Source organism: Tamandua tetradactyla, chromosome 25 (genome assembly GCF_023851605.1).
Source record: "Tamandua tetradactyla isolate mTamTet1 chromosome 25, mTamTet1.pri, whole genome shotgun sequence".
NCBI classification, from domain to species: domain Eukaryota; kingdom Metazoa; phylum Chordata; class Mammalia; order Pilosa; family Myrmecophagidae; genus Tamandua; species Tamandua tetradactyla.
The window spans coordinates 20,552,231-20,573,329 of NC_135351.1; the positions used below are offsets into that span (position 1 = coordinate 20,552,231).

General features: G+C 39.0%; 1 protein-coding gene across 1 annotated transcript in view; it reads left to right on the plus strand.

The window, feature by feature from the left end:
* CAP2 (cyclase associated actin cytoskeleton regulatory protein 2) overlaps positions 1–21,099 on the plus strand; it is a 196,252-nt gene that overhangs the window by 108,120 nt on the left and 67,033 nt on the right. The window contains 2 exon segments of the mRNA XM_077143418.1: positions 15,733–15,876; positions 16,223–16,308. Of these exon segments, the coding sequence (XP_076999533.1) occupies positions 15,733–15,876; positions 16,223–16,308 (230 nt within the window).

The following is a 21,099-nucleotide window of genomic DNA, read 5'->3' on the forward strand; positions in this document are numbered from 1 at the left end:
TCCTTCTTGATGCCGTCTTTTCTCAGACAGCCAGGGGATTCTTATAAAAGAAAAGCCATGTCATGTCATTCCTCTGCTCACAAGTCTACAGTGGTTCCCACTTCATTCAGGGTAAAAGCCACGCTTTCCCCTTCAGCAGCCTACATGCTCTGTAGCCCCCTCTTCCCTGCTCACCATCTTCTCTCCAATCTCAGATCCTATCCCCTTCCCCCTCGCTCACTACATTGCAGCTACATGCATCTCCTTGCTGTTCTTGGAGACGCTATTCTGGCTTCAGGACCTTTGCACTGTCTGTTCCCTCTGCCTGGAAAGCCCTTCCTGCAGGTAGCCAATGGCTCACACCCACACCTCATCCAAGAATTCATTCAGTGTCATCTCAGTGAGACCTATTCCTGCCATCCCATTTTAAATTAAAATCCATCCCCCCTCTCTGTTATATTTCTGATCCTCTTTATTGTACTCTACTTTTTGCCCCAAGGCTTTTATCTTTTTAAGCTTTTTATTGTAGTGATATATGCAAGATTTCCCATTTTAACCACTTTCAGGTGTACAGCTTAGTGGCATTAATTGCACTCACAATATTGTGCCACCATCACCAATGTCCATTATCCCAACTGTTTCATCCCCTTGAAGAGAAACCCTGCACCCATCAAGCAATAGTTCTTCCTTCCTCTCATCCTTCCCTCCAGCCCCTGGTAAATTGTAGTTTACCATCTGTCTATATGAATTTGCTTCTAGGTATTTCATATAAATGGAATCATGCAATATTTGTCCTTGGATCAAGACCCGATATTGGTCAGACCAAATATTTTTGGGTCTGGCTTATTTCATTCAACATGATGTCTTCAAGGTCCATCCATGTTGTAGCATGTGTCAGAACTCCGTTCATTTTTATGAGTTAATAATATTCTGTTGTACAGATACACCACATTTTTGTTTATCCATTCATCTGCTGATGGATACTTAGGCTGCTTCCTTTGGTTGTTGTGTATAATGCTGCTGTGAACATCAGTATACAAATATCTGTGTGAGTACCTCCTTTCAGTTCTTTTGGGTGTAACAAGAAGTAGAATTTCTTGATCATATGGCAATTCTGTGCTCATATTTCTGGGAAGCTGCCAGATGTTTTCCACAGTGGCTGTATGTTGTACAGTCACACCAATCATGTATAAGTGTTCCAATTTCTCTGCATCCTCACCAACTCTTATTTTCTGCTTTTTTAATAATAGCCTCTCTGGTGTATATGAAGTGGTCCCCTAGGATTTTTAACAACTTCTAATATGCTATATAATTTATTTATTATGTTTATTATTCTTTATCTTCCCCCCACACGCACACTTGAAGAGAAAAGGGCAGGGACATAAAGTTCATTTTGTATTGCTTACTGTTGTACCGAGCACTTAGTCCTGACACACAGAAATATATCTGTTGAAGAAATGAATAGGTAACAAGATGCTTCTCTTTGGAGATGTAGTAAGCATGCTTTTCTCTATTTTATTATATAATCAAGAGGTATATGCTTTATATCTAATAAGAGAGCTAAAAGTCAAAGAATGGTTTTCCTACATATGTCTCATAGAAAGTACTTCTTGATGTACGTCACATTTTATACCAGTGTCACACATATAATTAGCCAAACTTTCCCTTATCATCTTATTTTAATTACAATTTAAGTAATTGTAACAAAAGCAGTATACCAAAACTAAATGTCAATAATGGAGGAATATAAAGGAGAGGTATAGGATTCTCGTTTTCTCCTTTTTATGTTTTATTTTTTTTTCCATAGAATTTTCTCTTTAATTTTAAAATTATTTTTGTAATCTTTTTACTTTTTCCTCTTCTTCTTTCTTTGAGGAAGAAATGGAAATATAGATTGTGGTGGTGAATACATAGCTATGTGATTATACCGGGGATCAGTTGTTTACTTAGGATAGATTGCATTGCGTGTGAATGAAACGGTTTAAAAAGTATGCAGAAAGATACAAGTGCTGGAGAAAATGTGGAGAGGTGCACCTGTTCAGTCCTGGTAGGGAAGTAGAGTGCAGCCCATCCAGAAGGCAGTGTGTGCCCCTATAGGAAGTTAAGCATAGGGTTGCCGTATGAACATGCAACCCCGGTATTTGGTATATACATGGAAGAACTGAAAGCAGGGACACGAATAGGCATGTGCACACCAGTGTTTGTGGCGGCAGTGTTGACCATCTGCAGAGGTGGAGGTGGCCTAAGGGTACATGGGCTGATGAAAGGAGGGGTAAACTGGTGTATATGTATAAAGGAGTACTGAGCAGCTTCAGGAAGGAATGCCCGTGTGAGGCATGCAACTAGGTGAATGAGCCTTGAGGACATTATGTTGAGTGAAATAAACCAGAAACAAAGAACAAATATTGTAAGACTCACTAAGATAAACTAACTATAATAAGCAAACGCTGAGAATTGAATTCAAGAGCACAGTTTATAAGGGGATAGAATGTGGGCAGAGATTGGGCAATTGAGTAAGTACAGAATGTTCAAGGAGGCTTATTGTGAAGGTCTCTTCAGTGTAAGATCTTACAGCAGTCACATCCATTCCTGAGTTTTAGCTCTTATTTCTAAATTCTGAGATGTGATGTTCTTTTGTGTTCCCATGGAACTTAGGGAATCTGTTTAACACCTGAGACTCAGAGTTAGAGCTCTGCAGCTATGAAAGTCAGCACTACTTCGTAGAACAACTATTTTAAAAAAAGCTGAAAAAGAGATCAGACTTTAATTTGAGATATGAATGAAACAGACATGATTTAGGACTAACGTAAATCAGACATAATGGATAGTAATGGAAAAAATTAACTGTATTTTAAAACTTCAACTTCTTTGTGAGATCAAAGGAAGAGGTGTGTAGTACAAAATTAAAATTTTCTACCTGATTTAACCTATATGGTCACTTTATTTGAACAATTTAATTACGTGGAACCTAGAACAAGATGTTGTTATTCTGTAATGTAATTGTTATGTAATACCCCAATACATCCCAAAGTATATGGGGTAGAAAATTAAAAAGTATTTGCAAAGTCCCCCAGAAGAACTGGGGGAAAATGTGGAAATATTAAACTTTCCCACCTGGGGAATTCCTGATATTCTCGCAAGCATTAGGGGCTCCCAATTTAATAAGTCAACCCTTGATCTTGGGGTTTACCCTTTTAACACTTATTCCTGCAAAAGAAAAGCTAAGCCTACTTATAATTAAGCCTAAGGGTCACCCCCAGAGAACCTCTTCTGTTGCTCAAATGTGGCCTCTCATCCAACTCTGCAAATAAACCCATCGCCCCTCACCCCCTACGTGGAACATGACTCCCAAGGGTGATCCTGGCCCTGGCATCGAGGGATTGGAAAGCCTTCTTGATGGAAAGGGAGAAAAGTAGTGAAACAAAATAAGCTTTCAGTGGCTGAGAGATTTCAAATAGAGTCAGGGGGCCATTCTGGAAGTTTTTCTTATGCATTATATAGCTATTCAGTTTTAGTTTCTAGTGTATTAGAATAGCTAGGAGGAAATACCTGAAACTGTTGAACTGTAATCTAGTCCTGGATTCTCGAAGATGATTGTATAATTATAGAACTTTTATCCTGTGGCTTTGTGATTGTGAAACCCTTGTGACTGACCTGTCCTTTATCCAATGTATGGGCAGAGGAGGTAAGAAAATAAAGACAAAAATAAACAAACAATAGGGGAGGATGGGGGTAGGGGATGTTTTGGGTGTTGCTTTTTATTTTAATTTTGGGGGGGAATAATGAAAATGTTCTAAAATTAATTGTGGTGATGAATTCACAACTATATGATAATACTCTGAGCCATTGAGTGTATACTTTGGATGGATTATTTGGTGAGTGAATATATCTCGATAAAATTGCATTAAAAAAAAAAAAAGCAAAACAGGCATGCAGTTCTCCAAGCACTGATAAGATGTTGAGTCCGTGTTACCTGTGGTATCAGACCCTTAACATTAGGATCTGCCATGGAACTGCTCTGGAATTGGCAGTAGCCAGAACTCCCTCTTGGATAATAAAGTAACATCCCACGGCCGTACATTAGATGCCCAAGACCCGAAGCTCAAAGCCAGGTGTGACTGGCCAACAGTTTGCACCGCAGAAGGAAAAGGATGCTGTGATTTGGTGGTGGTGTTTCTAAACAGCCTGTCTTTCCACACAAAAGGTTAGCAAGGGCAAACAATGAAAATTAGGAGAAAGAAGGAGAGGAGAGAGACTCCCTGCCAGTGGTGGGTATAATTAGAAGGAGGGGGGCAAGGTTAGCCAAGAAAAATGCTGACACAGGGGAAGGGACAGAAGACAGAATCATAGCACGGTGGGGGAAGGCTAGGCAGCCCTCCAGAAGACTCTTACAGCTCTTGAAACATTTGTGGTGTGCGCGTGTGTGTGCGCACGCGTGTGTATGTTGGAGGTGAGAGAGCAGACACTTCTTCACCTCCATTAAATGCCCTTGAAAGCATCTCCATGGTAATGAGCTAGAATAACTGGAGAGGAAGAGGACTAATTCATGCTCAGAAGCAGTGCTCCATTTATCCCCCAAACCTCCCTCTGTTTCCCTGCTCCCCAGGTCACCCTGAGTGTCAGTTCCATGGGAAGCTTTGGGGGGTGGGGGGAAATAAAAAGTTCTATGGGTGAAACACCTTGAGGAACATCAGGTTTAACAAAGCTAAATAGTTTTCTCTACCACCTCTCTGAGGATCCTGAAGTGAATTGTAACTCTCCAAAAGGAATATCCACAATTCCCAAACTTTGACCGGGAAGCAATTTACATGGAGCTCCTTGCAGACGTGGGACCAGTGCTTTGTCGGTGCAGTAGCGGAAGTGCAGCTCTGGGGACAAACAGTGGAGGCTTACAAAGATTGTGCTCACCTGCACAAGTATCCGATTTAAAGCAAAGTATCAGTAATCCGTTATCTACCCTGAGGGAGGTCTCGAAACTCAGAGAGCAGTTGTGGAAATTCTCTCCATCTTTTGAATTTGAAACAAATTATAGACTTATACAATCTTAGCCGTGTTCTATCTAAATAAATAATAGCAAAACGATCTGGCCACCCCAAATGCAGTTGGCTGGACTTTCAAATGCTGCCTTTTTGATGCTTTAAACTGACATTTATCGCTAGAAAATAGACAAACCTGGTGAAAACCTGACTGATGTTTGGCATGCAGTTGATGCTCAACAGATGTTCACAGGACAAAAAAGGAACGGCAGTGAAGAAGTTTTTGTTGACTATTTCAAAAAATTTCTGATCACAGTAGATTGTCTTAGATTTTTATGTAACTGGTTACTTTGGCTCTTTCTTCTAACTTGTATCCCTGGAGATTGCTAGTCAAGTAAAGCGCAGTGAGAGCTGCTCTTCAGTTTTAATGCGCACAATCTTATAAATTAAAATTGCAGGTGATTATAAAATTCCATCATTGTCAGAAGCCAGATGGTATCTGCCCAGATAGAGGAAGAGTTGATGTATTCTCAGCTAGGCCAATAAAACAAGCCGAAACAATAACAAAGTGCAAAATGAGATTCTTCTCGGTCTGCTCTCTTGTGCTTATTGTGGCTAACTTGACTCACCTTTGCTTTTCAGTTAAATTTTCCCCCCAAATAACTTATTTTTTCGCTGCAGTGATTCTATAGGTCTTTGTCATTGTCTTTTATCGACCCCCTATTTTCTTCCTTCCTGAATGTCATGTAATTCTGGCCGTGAAGCTGTCTTTCTCCAGGAACCTATTTGGCCAAGCCCAGTTGTATAGGAGAGAGGTACTCGAGCTTCATTTGTAGCCTATATATGTTCATTTTGTCAGCCTGCACCCAGAGCAAGAATGGAGGGAGAGTTTTCTGTAATTGGAACTGTTATCTTCTTGCACTGTCAGTGAAGAGTCTATCAGAACAACTCTAATGAAAACTATAAATCTCAACTTGGGGGAGCAGTTAGTATTAGTTTGTTGTTGTTGTTATCATTTTGTTTTTACCACCTTCTGTCTCCCTTTGTTGCATCCATATCCAGTATATGAAATCTGTAGGGAGAAATGAAGTAGGGAGACCATTTACTGTGGGTCACTGTGCAAGCATTTAAATTCCCATTGAACTTGACTTTTTATATCCCATTCCTGTCCTTCTGAGAAATGGCCATCGAGAGCTTAGAGAAAACCAGGGTGCACGTGCTGTGAAGATCTCTGCCCTTGTTCTGAAGAAGATATTGTAGGGTTTAGAGTGGGTACGCCCCCGAATGCTGTAGCACAAAGTCTGGCAATGATGAGAAGTAGGACTCACACCTTTGAACAGTGGCAAAGACAAAAAGTAGGAAGTGGAAACTGACAAGGAACTGTCTGTAGCTCCCTGTGCCAATGACACAGAAATCCAAGGCAAGACTTTGAATGATTCAGCCAAGTTAAAGTAGATGGATATCTGTAGATTCAGATATCCATATCTGTTCACCTTGATTTTACATTGGTTTATGCTACTTACTGTACGAACACATGCTTTACAATGATTGTATTTTATTTAAAATGCCAGTATATATATTGATAGCAATAGAGTTGAATATCATCTGAAGGGTGAAAGAATGCCTTCCGAGAGTACCTTTTTCTTTTAGTCTATGATTTGCTGAATACTTTTATAGAAAAGATTTTAGAGCCACCCTGAGGACCTCTCCAGAGTTCTCCATCCCAGACTCCATATCACTGCATCCCCAGCTTTTCTCCAGCAAAAATCAGGAAAGGGCCACCAGATCTGGGGGCCCCAATACAATATTGTCTCCTACCTGTGAGTGCAACGTTATTATTTTCCATGCTCTTCTCTGTGTCTAAAATGGCCTGTCAAGTTTTTTTAAGCAAGAATTATTCTGAGAAGTATGTGCTGACAGGACTGACTGTAAAAATTCAGAAAGGGATAGCACAATACTACCTGATAGCACAGTAATGTTAGTACACTGAATGAAACTGAAGATGAGAATGATGGAGGAAGCCTGGGGGCACATATGAAACCAGAGGGAAAGACAAACAATAAAGACTGTGATGGTATAATCTAGGAATGCCTAGAGGGTACAATGATAGTGACCAAATGTAGAAATTAAAAGATGTTTTTGCACGAGGAAGAACAAAGGAATGTCAGTATTACAGGGTGTTGAAAGATGGTCATTCATATTTTAAAACTTTAACTTATGTGTGAGACTAAAGCAAAAAATGTTTATTTGGTACAAAATTTATATCTTCACTAGTGTATTTACTAATATAACTTATGTGGACAGTTTAATTGAACACCATAAGTACATGGAACCTTGGGTAGGACATGAGATCTTGTAGGTTTGTCTAGTGTGATGCCCCGATAAATCCCAGAGTGATTTGAACACTGAATGAAAAAGTACTTGCAAAGTCCCCTTGGGGGAATGGCGAGAAAGGGGTAAAATTCAACTTCCCCATTTGGAGAAGGCCTGATATTCTCACAAGCAGTGGGGACAACCAAAGCAATAGGCCGAGCCCTCAATCTTGGGGTTTGTTCATATGAAACTTATCCCACAAAGGATAGACTAAGCCTGCTTAAAATTAGGCCTAAGAGTCATCCCCAGAGAACCTCTTTTTTTTGCTCAGATATGGCCTCTCTCCCCAGCCAACACAACAAGCAAACTCACAGCCCTCCCCCTCTCTACGTGGGACATGACTCCCAGGGGTGTAAACCTCCCTGGCAATGTGGGAAAGAAATCCTAGAATGAGCTGGGACTCAGCATCAAGGGATTGAGAAAACCTTTTCAACTAAAAGGGGAAAGAGAGAAATGAGACAAAGTATCAGTGGCTGAGAAATTTCAAACAGAGTGGAGAGGTTATCCTGGAAGTTATTCTTACACATTACATAGATATCCCCTTTTTAGTTTAAGGTGTAGTAGAGTGGCTGGAGGGAAGTACCTGAAACTGTAGAGCTGTATTCCAGTAGCCATGTTTCTTAAAGATGATTGTATAATGATATAGCTTTCTCAGTGTGACTGATTGTGAAAACCTTGTGTCTGATGCTCCTTTTATCTACGGTATGGACAGATGAATAAAAGATCTGGATTAAAAATAAATTAATCATAGGGGGAACAAATGTTAAAATAAATTGGGTTGAGGGAAATACTAGTGGTCATTGAGAGGGAGGAGTAAGGGGTTTGGTATGTATTAGTTTCTTCCTTTTTCTTTTTATTTCTTTTTCTGAAGTGATGCAAATGTTCTGAGAAATGATCATGATGATGAATATACAACATATGTGATGATATTGTGAGCCATTGATTTTACACCAAGTATGGAATGTTCATATATTAAAAGAATGTTCGTGTTTGTATGTTGTTTTTGTTTTATCAATAAAAATTTTTTAAGACTGTAAAAAAAAAAGTATGTGCTGATGAATATAATGGGTTGTTGCAAGATTTGCATTAAAAATGTGAATAGGAGGGTGCATGGGCAGTTCAGTGGTTAGAATGCCCGGCTTCCATGTGGGAGACCTGGGTTCAATTGCCGGACCATGCACCTGAAAAAAAAAATGTGAATAGTAGATTATGCATTTAAAAGCTCTTCTCATGTTTAGCACTGTACAGTGATTATACACCTGGGTCATTGTATTGTACCAGTGAAATGTCACATTTAAAGGCCTGTATTGCAATTTCATATGTCAGATAGTGCCTGTGGCTCTGATATGCACCTCAAGATTTTAAGAAGATAATATTTTTAGAGGGAATTTCTGCTTCCGCTATAGAATCTATACATAATTGTAAAAATATTAACAAAAGTGGGGGTGGCATTTAAGTAATTACACTTCTGAATTTATTTTTCATATTCTGTAGTTGATGTACCTTTAATGAATTACCGGAATGGGTAGTGACTATACTTATTTTAAATGTTTTGATTCAATTTTTCATTAAGCTTTTTAAATATTAAATTCTAAAAGATAAAAAAAAGCCTTTCTCATAGGTATCAGAACAGTGCAACTCTCCAAAGCAGCCCATTCCCCAAAGAGACCACACACCAGGTTTTACTCTGTAAGAATGATTTTTTCTTAAGGAATATAATAAGCAAAAGCCTTTGGGATTCTTGAGTGTACTTTTTTGTTTTTTTTTAAATATCAAAAAACACCTAACAAATGCAGACATTCCTATTTTGGCCATTCCGTTCTACATATATAATCGGTAATTCAAAATATCATTGCATAGTTACATATTCATCATCATGATCATTTCTTGGAACATTTGCATCTATTCAGAAAAATAAACAAAATGAAAAAAGAAAAAAAATTTATACATACCATGCCCCTTACCCCTCCCTTTCATTGATCACTAGCATTTCAAACTAAATTTATTTTAACATTTGTTCCCTCTATTATTTTTATTCCATATGTTCTAATTGTCTGTTGACAAGGTAGAAAAAAGGAGCATCAGACACAAGGTTTGCACAATCACACAGTCACACTGTGAAAGCTGTATCATTATTCAATCATCCTCAAGAAACATGGTTACTGGAACACAGCTCTACATTTTCAGTCAGTTCCTTCCAGCCTCTCCATACATCTTGGATAGCAAGGTGATATCTACTTAATGCATAAGAATAACCTCCAGAATAACCTCTCTACTCTGTTTGGAATCTCTCAGCCATTGACACTTTGTCTCATTTCCCTCTTCCCCCTTTTGGTCGAGAAGGTTTTCTCAGTCCCTTGATGCTGGGTCTCAGCTCATTCTAGAGTTTTTCTCAATCCCTTGATGCCGAGTCTCAGCTCATTCTAGGGTTTTTCTCATTCCCTTGATGCTGAGTCTCAGCTCATTCTAGGATTTCTGTCCCATGTTGCCAGGAAGGTCCACACCCCTGGGAGTCTTGTCCCACGTAGACAGGGGGAGAGTGGTGAGATTGCTTGTGTTGGCTGGAGAGAGAGGCCACATCTGAGCAACAAAAGAGGCTCTCTTGGGGATGACTGTTAGGCCTAATTTTAAGTAGGCTTGACCTATCCTTTGTGGGATATGAACATATGAAACTTGAATATAAACCCCAAGACTTGGGGCTCAGCCTATAGCTTTGGTTGTCCACACTGCTTGTGAGAATACTGAGTGTACTTTTAAGAATTCAGCCACCCTAAAATAAAAAATATATGCTGGAATATAAAATCTTAATAACATATAAAAACATTTTCCAAAGAATTTGTCAGGATGCAGTATAGAGGCAGCTGCCAGTTTCATGTTCATTTGTGGTGCTCAGTGGGTTTTGTTTATTTTGATTGACTTCTGTGACAGTTCTGTGAATATTTTTAATTTTTCAAATTGTCTTGTATGTACATGTTTTTGAAAATATTTCCATGAGGCACTTTCTGAAATGTTCCTGGTTAGTAGAAGTTTTTATGAGGGTAACTAGCCTAGGGAAATATCTACAATGGCACCAAAGCCAAAGTTAACTAAAACTAACATTTCTGATAAAAAATATTTATTCCTGACTTAAAATGGCTAAAACAATTGCTTCAATTATTGGAGTGTGCCCAAATGATACATTTTTAGAAGCAAACGCTTGTCTCAGATTTGGATAACTTTTGCTTAAGAAAAGTTTAACTGTTCTTCTTCATCTGAATTATTTATTCTGTTCATTTCTCAACACATTTTCCTGAAGCTACCTCCCTAATGGGGAGAAAGAAGGATATTTAATTATTTTTATATATATGTAAATGTAATATACCTGTGAGACATTTCTCTGCTGTTAGAGGTACAGGTCTGGTTAATATGTTTTTTATGTTTTGAAACTTTCCCCTTAAATATGAAAGAAAGGTAGGTACATATTGGAAAATTTAGACTATGTGGATGAAACAATAAAATTAAATAAAAATTCTGTTTGACATTAACCCTTGATGTACATCTTTCTACATGTGCTATATACTTACACACACAAATATACATACCCAAATGGAACGAACTTGTGAAACTTTTCACAAAAATACATAAGCCAAAGTAACAATGCTTGATATTTGGTAGTATGGTTTGCTTAAAAATACTGCTTACTGTAAGCTTTCTTAGAATTTTGAATATAGGTTGGATCCAAACATACAAATTTCAAATTTTACTTTTACTGCCAGATTTTCTGAGTTGTAATGGTGATGCATTAGTAGTCTATCCCTTTAAAACATCTTTTTTAACCATAGATTTCTCCTGGTACTTGCCAAGAATATATTGTTTGGGTACTTGCTTGTTTTAACTGAACTGCTTGAATTCAACTCTTAAAACCATCCTTTATGGTTTTAATAGCCATTATTTTTTAAAAGTATTTATTTTTATTTCTGAAAATAACTCTAATAATTATATCTACAGAAGGAACAAAAAATAACTTTAAGCAGTGCTTTTCTTCATGTAGCAGGATTGAGAAATGTTTTTTTTTTGTTTTACTTGTTGGCCCATCTGTACTTTCCACTGTTGCACACAGAGCATGTATTAATTTTATAATTAGAAAAAGTTATTTAAAAGGAAATAAGCATAGATTGATCATCTTTCTACCTGATGTAGACAAACATGAAAACTCTGGGTGCCAGAAATAACAGACCTGTTGGGTTTTAGTCAGGGGCAATGCATCTTTGAGGTCAGACTCCCCAAGTTTGTTCCATTTGTTACAAAACAGCATGCGTGAGAATTTGGTTTTCCTTTTTGGGTAAAGTTTCTACAAAGCTTGCTGATAAAGCTCTTTAATTTTACTTTCTGCAAAACAATTCAATTACTTCTGGAGCTGAACTGAGATGAAACTGATAAAGGATCTCAGTTCTTTAAAGCAGAAACTTAGGGTCATGAAGACACGAGTCCTGAAATACTCTCCAAAGTACAGCCCTATTGGGCTAAGACAGCCCTTGGAAATGTTTGCTGAAACTCTCAGTTGGCTCAGGGAGCCATCTCCTCCAGTTTGGCCGTTTTTATCATCTCGAACAGCAGGGGCAGGTCAGGGGAAATTTTCATCTAATACAGATGAACCTTGAAAAATAGTTTTCTTCCAGGTAAACATCTTTCAGGATAAAGGGAACCTAAGTTAAGAGAAAAAAAATAATCATCTGAGTGAGACCTCTGTAAAACTGGCTTATGTAAAGTTATTCCAAAGCCTGATGGCTACTACAGGTTTCTGATGAACTACCACCAATACCCACCATTGAATGAAAAAAACAAAAACATGACACCTCTTGAGCCATCTCCTTCCATCACTGGAAAGCCTTTTTGTAGTTTTAATGACATAGGTATGATTCAACCTGTAGTTATTGAGTATACCTAATCTATGATTAATGCTTACACAGGATATTACATCTAAGTAATATCCTCCTTTTATATGCTTTTTGTCTGACTTCCCACACTAAATAAGCCTTGATGGAAATCACACCATAATTCTAATGTTCTCTCTTGATTTTTGCTTCCAGCTGTGAAAGTTCAGGATGAGCTGGAGAATGCAAGCCTACTCTAAAGTGCAGGAGAAATCTATTGGCACAGAATAAAAGCTGTACTGTTTATCAGGATTGTGCAAATAGCTGCTGTACTTTGTATTGCCTTTTTTTTTAAATGAAGACAATTCGTCACGCAATTGCCAAACTAAATCAAAAGGAAGCTTTCTCAATCTTTATGATGCTTTCATCAGATAACCAATATGAAATATCTTCCAGAATACTCTGTCTCCTCAGACTTTAGAGTTTGTTCCTGAGAAGTTAAACAAAGATGGCCTGAATAAATCTAACATTGTAAATGCATGGTTTCTGGTTCTTTTTCCCCACGGGGCAGTAGGCCAGGTATCACCAATAATTCAAATATTCTGGTCTTTCTCAAAAATATCATTGCTTCAAGAATATTATGGCTTAGCCAATGCTGGAGAAAATTAGAATGTTTTTTAGTTCTCTGCTATAAGTAAAAATCAGTTGCCTTCTGGGGAAACCTGTGACATATCTTTGATCAGATATTGAATCTGGACTCAAAAGAATCCCTCAAAGAAGGAAATTTTGACTTTCTAAAGAGTGAATATCGAGGGGGTGCAAGGTAGCTCAGTGGTAGAATTCTCACCTGCCATGCTGGAGACCTGGGTTCAATTCCCGGTGCATGTTCTTCCCCAAAACAAGCAAACAACAAACAAAAATTCAATAAATGGTGCTGCAACAACTGGCTGCTCACATGGAAAAGAATGAAATGTGACCCTTGCCATATAGCATACAAAAAAAAAAGTGAATATTCGAAAACATATAAACCTGACTTTTAGCAACCATTGAAGAAAAACAGCATCATTGTGTTTGGGGCAGGGAGTGCTTAGAAGGGTTTTGCTTGTCTTTGTTGGGGTTCTTTGAGGATGCTGGGGGGAGGGTTTGCCTGCCTTCCCTGTACAGCCATTATACCTTTATCCAGAATCTTCCTGCCAAATCTGTAAGACCTTGTCTTTGTATTGGCCAGAAAGGAAGGTGAGAGGCAGGACGATATTCATGAAGTTTCCACAGGAACTACCTAGTTTCTGTAGCAATCTTTTTTGGTTTTCCCTTCATACAATATGGAAGAATTATAAGTCCACTGAGGTCATGCTGGAGACCTGGGTTTGATTCCCAGAGCTTGCGCATGCCAAGAAAAAAAAAAAAAAACAAACTTTCTGTGGGGTGGTGCGATAGTGGCTCAGAGGCAGAATTCTCACCTGCCATGCCGGACACCCAGGTTCAATTCCCGGAGCCTATGCAAAAAAATAAAGACCCCTGAGGATCTCTGAGAACGCCTTGCTCTCGTTCCCTATATTTCTTTTTTTCCTTCACCCCAAACAAAAATGTGCCTCTGTCTGTCTGCTTATCTCAGTGAGGAAATCGGGCTCCTTGGATTCATAAGGAATCCATTGATGAGGAAAAAGCTGCTTTGAGGATTGGGATGGTCAGAGCCTTTGTAACTGGCAGGTACCCTGGAGATGCCCTAAAAGCAGATCCTAATGCCAAGGCTCTTGTTGAGCTCCTGCTCTACAGCTGACCCTGCACCAAGTGCCATGTTCTCCCCTTTATTCCTCATAAATAGCCCTGTGAAGCGGGTGCCGTTCCCCCGTACTGAAGGTGGGATCATGAAATTTTAGATGTTAAATAAGTTGCTTAAGTCCCTAGAACTAGTAAGCTGGGGAGAAAGGGCTTAGACCCAGCCTCACTCCAGAGTCTGAGTTCTTCATCTCTTTTCCATATCTCCCTTGTCTTGTTAGCAGAGAAGAAACCTTGGGTAGAGCTCTAGCCTGTCTTTTCCTCACATCCAATCTAGATAATTGTCTCAGAGTCTCACAGAAGATGTAGGTTCTAGATCCAGTTCTACTAGCTCTTGCCAGCTGGCTTTGACTTAGTAAATTAATCTCTCTGAACTTGGTTCTCTATATGTAAAATGGGAAATGAAGCAAGTTCCCTTACTTCATATGAATGCCCTCTGATAGTTTCTGTTCTATTCTGCTCTGTTCTGTTCCAGTCTTTTAAAATATGGATGGTGACCTACTCAATTGAGTCGTGCAGAAATCTGACCTAGATGACCCAATTTATAGTCTTGTAATCCTAAAATCCTATTATCCTCCATGAATGTTGGGTTGGAGCCTCTCTTATCTTAAATGCCCAGCCATTTATTTGAAGGAATTAAATATTACACATCACAGGGGACTTCCTTTTTACCTCGGGTATAAGCTAGTTCCTTAATAATAATGATTGTTTCCATTTATTGTGTTCCGGATGCCAGGGCCTTGAAATACAGTATCTCTCCTAGCAGTTATAATAACCCAGGTGTCATTGTTTTCTAAAGCTCCCCAGGTGATTCCAATGTGTACCAAGGTTGGAAATCCTCACTCCTAAGTCTAGGTTAAAGAAATTAAAGAGCTTTGAGAAGCTTTTCCATTGTACTTCCCTGCAAACAAGAGTTAATAAAAATTATTGTTAAACCTCTTGAGCTACTTTTACAGAGTTCAAGTGCAGGACTGTTGCTATTTCTTTGGAGCACACACAAAAAGTTTCATATAAACAACCTCATATTAGCTCTTCAAATCTAAAGAAAGCTGAGAACGCAAAGGGGTGGGTGGAAGGATTTTACAAGCAGCTATAGCATTATGGATTAACTCTGTAATACCTCAGAATCCAGTTAACATAATTTTGAAAATAGTTTTTTATATGATTAGAGGAGTCAGTTATTAATCAGAAGTTATAGTGACCAGTATTTACAGGCCAAGTTGATGGGATAATGTAAAAAGTCAAACCATTCAAAAAAAAAAAGTCAAACCAGACTGAAGTCATTTATTACAGGCTATCAATGAAAGAGTTCCACATTTTCATATGGATTGTGATAACTGTGTGCTAAAGGTCTAGAATCTCTGTTCCATCCCCACTTTCCCAAAGGGATAGGAAGATGTCATTTCATTAATTTCTCTGCCACTCTAGTTTTAAACCTGTGTTATTTTGGTATGTGATCTTTGCATTACATTTGCAAATATAATTGATTCACACTCAATTTCACTGTGTTCCATATAGAATTCTCCAAATTAGGTGCTTTATTGCCAGTTTTTTGTTTTTGTTTTAATGTCCCAGGAGGCACCATAAATAATATTAAAAACATGGAATTTTCATACTCTGGATGAAAACACAGTATCACCATACCAAAAACTAATATCTGTGCTAAAAGATTGTGGTGTGTTTATTTTAGGCCACCGGAGTGTTGAAAAATCCTGGGTGCTCCTGCTGCTTCCGTTCCGTCCTGAGTAACAGTCCTCAATGTTTGCTTACAGAATGATGTGGCTGCACTTCTGAAACCAATATCTGAAAAGATTCAGGAAATCCAAACTTTCAGAGAGAGAAACCGGGGGAGTACCATGTTTAATCACCTCTCGGCCGTCAGCGAAAGCATCCCTGCCCTTGGGTGGATTGCTGTGGTGAGTCCAGGGGTGCTGTCACCCCTTCAGGTTGGCATATTTTGGGAGTGTTCAGGAGAGCTCAGCGCTGTTGTTTCAGGATTCACCTTCATGCTTCTCCATCCTGTCTGGTGCATTAAAGAGACTCCCTTCGGGAAGAATACTTACTCTACTCCCCACCCCATTTAGAGCTCTGCTTTGGGTGCCATGGTGTGGGAAAGGCTTCACTAACCTTGATGTGTCAGGTGCTGCTTCCAGCTTTCAAGTCTGCACCTCCTTTGCTGTTTTTCTTCTTCTTTAAGCCATCTTCTTTCTTATCCTATTTTTTTTCCCCTCCTATGCTTGGGTGATGGTCCTGATTGCTCAGTCCCCCAAACCTGGTCCTTATGTCAAGGAGATGAATGATGCTGCCACCTTTTATGCTAACAGGGTGTTAAAGGACTACAAACACAGGTACGTACCTTCTTTTACTGACTTTTCAAGTTCTCGCTTGATGTTGGTCCCTATCATTTAACAGAAGCTCTTATGCTATTGTGCCATAAACATTATAGAAAAATCCCATCATTGTAGGTAAAGTGAAAAGTGGGATCAATTACCCAGATAATATGGGTGTGTTGGAAAGTCTGCCTCATGCTTTTATAATATTAAGTATTCCCAGGTTAATGAAAGAACTTTGCGATGGCTGGTGATGGACCAATATACCATGTGGTCCTAAAACTTTTACACTGACCAAAGAAAGGCCTTTTCCCAGGAGCATATGTAGAGTAGTGGCTGAACAAGATAGAGGAAAGGAGAAATCAGGACATGAAGAAAAGAAATGAGCTAAGGCAATAAGCCAGACAGATGAGAGAAACAACAGAAGTTGAGTTAAAATGAAACTCACTGGGGGTGGAGAGAGAGAAGACTGTAAGAAGAGCAGCCCCTTTGAGGGCTGTTGCTGTTGGAAGTTCAGAGCACTCTGCAGCTAGGGGTTGTCTGGAGAACCAGCTTGAGAGGACCTTGCATTCCCCAACACAAATAATAGATTCTGGAGAGACTCACACTGAGGTTAGAATTAAAAATGGTACTGAATGCAGAGATGCCAGAACCGAAGAAGCATCTAGGAAAGCATGTCTCTTCAGCTCCTTAAAGGATATCGTGGGATTCCATGCCCTCTGATTAGGTCATGCTAGCCCTGTAAACAGCTGGCTAAAGGTGATGCAGCTGAGACTTAGCCACCAAGAGATGGATTGGAGCAAAAATAAGGGTTCCACTCCCTGGGATCTGGCCTAAGGAGCAAATAGCCCTGGGAGCCCTTCAGTGGCAGCAACAGAAGTGACCATCAGTCCACAAATGCAGGGGCTTCTGGGGACATCTCACTTATTTGACCTGAACTATTCAGGTGGAAGGGAATGTGAGTGCTTAACTGTCTGGATTAGTGCCTTAATTCACCTTTATTTTACTAATAAAGATCTGAAAATAAGAACCAAAGGAAAAGGATCTACAGCATTATTAGACAAGTTTCATTTGGAATGTAGAACACTTACAGGGAATATATAAATAAATACTCACCATAGTTCCAGGTGATTAACCTGTACTGTGTGTTCAGAATTTATATCACTATTCCATTTTTTTAGTTGTTTTGTTTTTAATGAAATACTGAGTAGATATATAAGAATATTGACAAAATATGTGTAAGATATACAGAAATACAGTACAAAGAATACCTCTACTTGAGCTGTTCCTTTTAAGAAATATGTTCCAATATTTCTTTACTATAAAAGACAGCCACACCCAGCAAACCCACTCCTAGGTATATATATCCAAGAGAAATAAAAGTATATGTCCATGTAAAAATGTGTACATAAGTGGTTATTCATAATAACCAAAAAGTAGAAACAATCCAAATATCAGTCAGCTGATGAATGCATAAACAAGGTCTGGTATATCCATACAATGCAATATTAGTCAGCCATAAAAATAAATGAAGTGCAGATATATTCTGTAACACAAATGAGCCCTGAAAATATTCTAAGCAGAAGAAGCCAGACACAAAAGTTACATGTGATTCCATTTGTGTAAAGTGTGAGAAAGGGCAAATCCATAAATTAGAAAGTTGGTAAGTAGTTGCCAGGGCCTGCTAGGGAGGGAGAATGGGGAATTTTGGGTGGGGGCTGATGACGATATTCTAAAATCAATTGTAGTGATGGTTGAACAACTCTTTTGAGCTAAACTATTGAATTATACACTTTAAATGATGGAATTTTGTGATATATGAATTACATCTCGATAAGCTATAAATATTTTTATTTTTAAACAAACCACTGCTTCCTCATAGAGTTTATTGAATCTAGGTTAACAAAACAGGTCTTTAAGCTTTTAGGAAGAGCAGCTGAAATAGAAGGAACTACTAACTAATTCCAGCGTCTTCAATGTACCTCTTTCTACCTGGAGGCAACTCAGTAACAGTCTTCCTGCACCCAAAGAACTTTTGTGGTTGAGACAATCATACCCAGTGTTATGACACCAAACATTGTCATGTTGTAAGAGAGACTACAGAATATAGAACTTTCATAGTATGCGTTAGAAAAAGCATCAGAAATACGAGACAGCCTGCGCTTATGACATGAAAGTAGTCATTCAGGAAAGAACAAATTATAAAACCTGAATATAAAAGCATGTCAGCATGAACACATACCCTTAGTTGCATCCACACGATAGAAGACATTTGGCACTTAGTCTTTTCTTCAGACACACACTTGTGTGTGCCTATTCAAGACGCTTAGGCACCACCTACATCTCTCCCTTTTTTGGCATGTTATCCTTGGAGAGCATTTTAATCTTTATCTCAGTTCATCAACTCCTGTCCTCCTCACAGTCCCTGCTTAAAATTAACTCTATGTTGGGGTCATGGATGTCAGTGATGCACTATTCCACATAATAATGTAGGGTGGGGGGGAGGCTGAAGTTTTCCATTTTTGCATGCATACAGTTGTCTAGTATTTGTTCTTCAATGTCAGCTATAAAGTAGACAATGTATGTCTGGCAGCATCAAGGACAATTCAGTTTAAACTTAGTGGACCTCCTGGAGAGTGAACAGTAAACCAGGCAGTACAGCCATAAGTGCATGGTCATTTATTTTACCTCCAGGACAAATCAAGCCAGCCCCAAATCACCCTTGAGCGTGGCAGCCCTAGTGGCCAATAACGGAGAATATTCCACACCAACTCACTTGCCACTTGCTTATGGGTGGCCCCCTTTGTGCGGCGCCTTTGCTCCGTGTGAGTCGCCAAGCGCCACAGGGTGTTACAGGCGTTTGTGCCATGTTGCCATCTCTCAGATCAGCGGGTGAGGACGTTGAAGGCAGGCTGCCTTGTGGTTTCAACAGGAGGGCGGTGGGCAGTGGACTCTGTACTTGTTCAGCACTTGAGAACCCGCTTGACTGGTTGGCTGGCTGTTTTTCAGCACATGAACAGAGTCAGTTAATCATTTTGGCTTTAGGAAGATGTGGCCACTCAGAGTCTTAATCATCAGAATTCACAGTCCCCTGCCAGGGCTTGTTCCAGGTAAATGGGTTTGTAGCTCCTGATGGATAGCTGGGGGTAGCTCCGTCTGTTGTCCCTTACAGCTTGACTGCAGGTCGGAAGTCTGCTGGAGCTCTCTTCAAGTCAAGGTAATATTACACTGGTTAAAAGAAAAGTTGCCTGTATAGGTTTGTACTTCATTGCTTGTTCAATTTTTATAGAAAGTATGTTTGAAAAATCAATATGCAGTTTCTATAAGGTTTATATGTGTGTGTTGTACATATACACATATACACACACGTATTGTACAGTTGATTTTCTTCATGATCATCAAGTGATCGATACGTAATCTTGTTTTATGTGTTTCTGTTTAAAGACATGTTACATACAGTTTATGAACATTGAACTTATGGCCAGTGAACACTGTAGCTCGTTCTCCATTACGTGCATCAGACTTTCTTTTACTTAAGACAGCACTTGAACACTATACTTGGGGGGCTGTTTCAAACAGCAAAACCACTAAGAAAAAGCACAAAAATGTGGCACTAAATATGCTGCAAAAAGGACACTTGTTTACTGAAACAAGACGGCAGAGCACCATCTCAGCTGAGAACGTGTGCCTCGGGTGACTCAGATTTTTCACTCACTGTTCTGCCTGTGAGCGGGGATGACCGGGAAAGTGCCACGAGTTTTCATGTTGGGCTTACCGATAAATTTTAGCAAGTAGGCAAATTCACCAATGCGATTCACGAATAATAAGGATTATTATTATTATACATGTATCACTTTTTAGCAGTTTTATTCAGATATATTCACCTACCATACAGTCCATCCAAGGTGTACAGCCAGTGGCTTTTAGTATAATCACAGAGTTGTGCATTCATCACCACAATTTTAGAATATTTTAATTACTCTAAAAATAAAAACCAAGTAGCCCTTGGCAGTTTCCTCTCAGTCCTACTGTCCTTCTCCAGCCCTGTGTAACTACCAACCTAATTCTGTCTCTATAGATTTATTTACATTTAAAGAACACTAAAATAGGAGTGCAAGGGGGGTAGTTCAGTGATAGAATTCTCACCTGCCATGCGTTCAGTTTCCAGCCCGTGCACTTCAGAAAATATATATATATATTAACAAATGGTACTGCAATATTGGGATAGTCACAGGGAAAAAGAATGAAAGGTGACCCCCACCATACAGCACACACACACAAAGACACACAAAAAGCACTAAAATATTATTGCTAACTATTGTACATAGTTCACATTCGGTGTATTTTTCCCATATATTACCCTACTCTTATACACCTTATAATAGTGATGTACATTTGTTCTAGCTCATGAAAGAAGGTTCTTATATTTGTACTGTTCACAGCCATCCTCCACGACAGGGCTCATTGTGTTACGGAGTCCCAGGTTTTATCCTCTAGCTTTCCTTCACGTACATACACAACCTAAGATTATCTCTTCCATCCACGTTCACACACAGAATTCATTGCTGCTAATTATACTCATAGTTATGTGCTACCATAATTTCTATCCACTTCCAAATATTTGCAATCAACCTAAATAGAAATTCTGTTAGAAATTAAGCATCAGCTCTCTGTTCTCTACCACCATTCTACCTCCTGGTAAACTATATTCTAGATTCTAATGCTATGAGTTTGCTTACTGTACTTAGTTCATATCAGCAAGATCATACAATATATGTCCTTTTGTGTCTGGCTTTTTTCACTCAACGT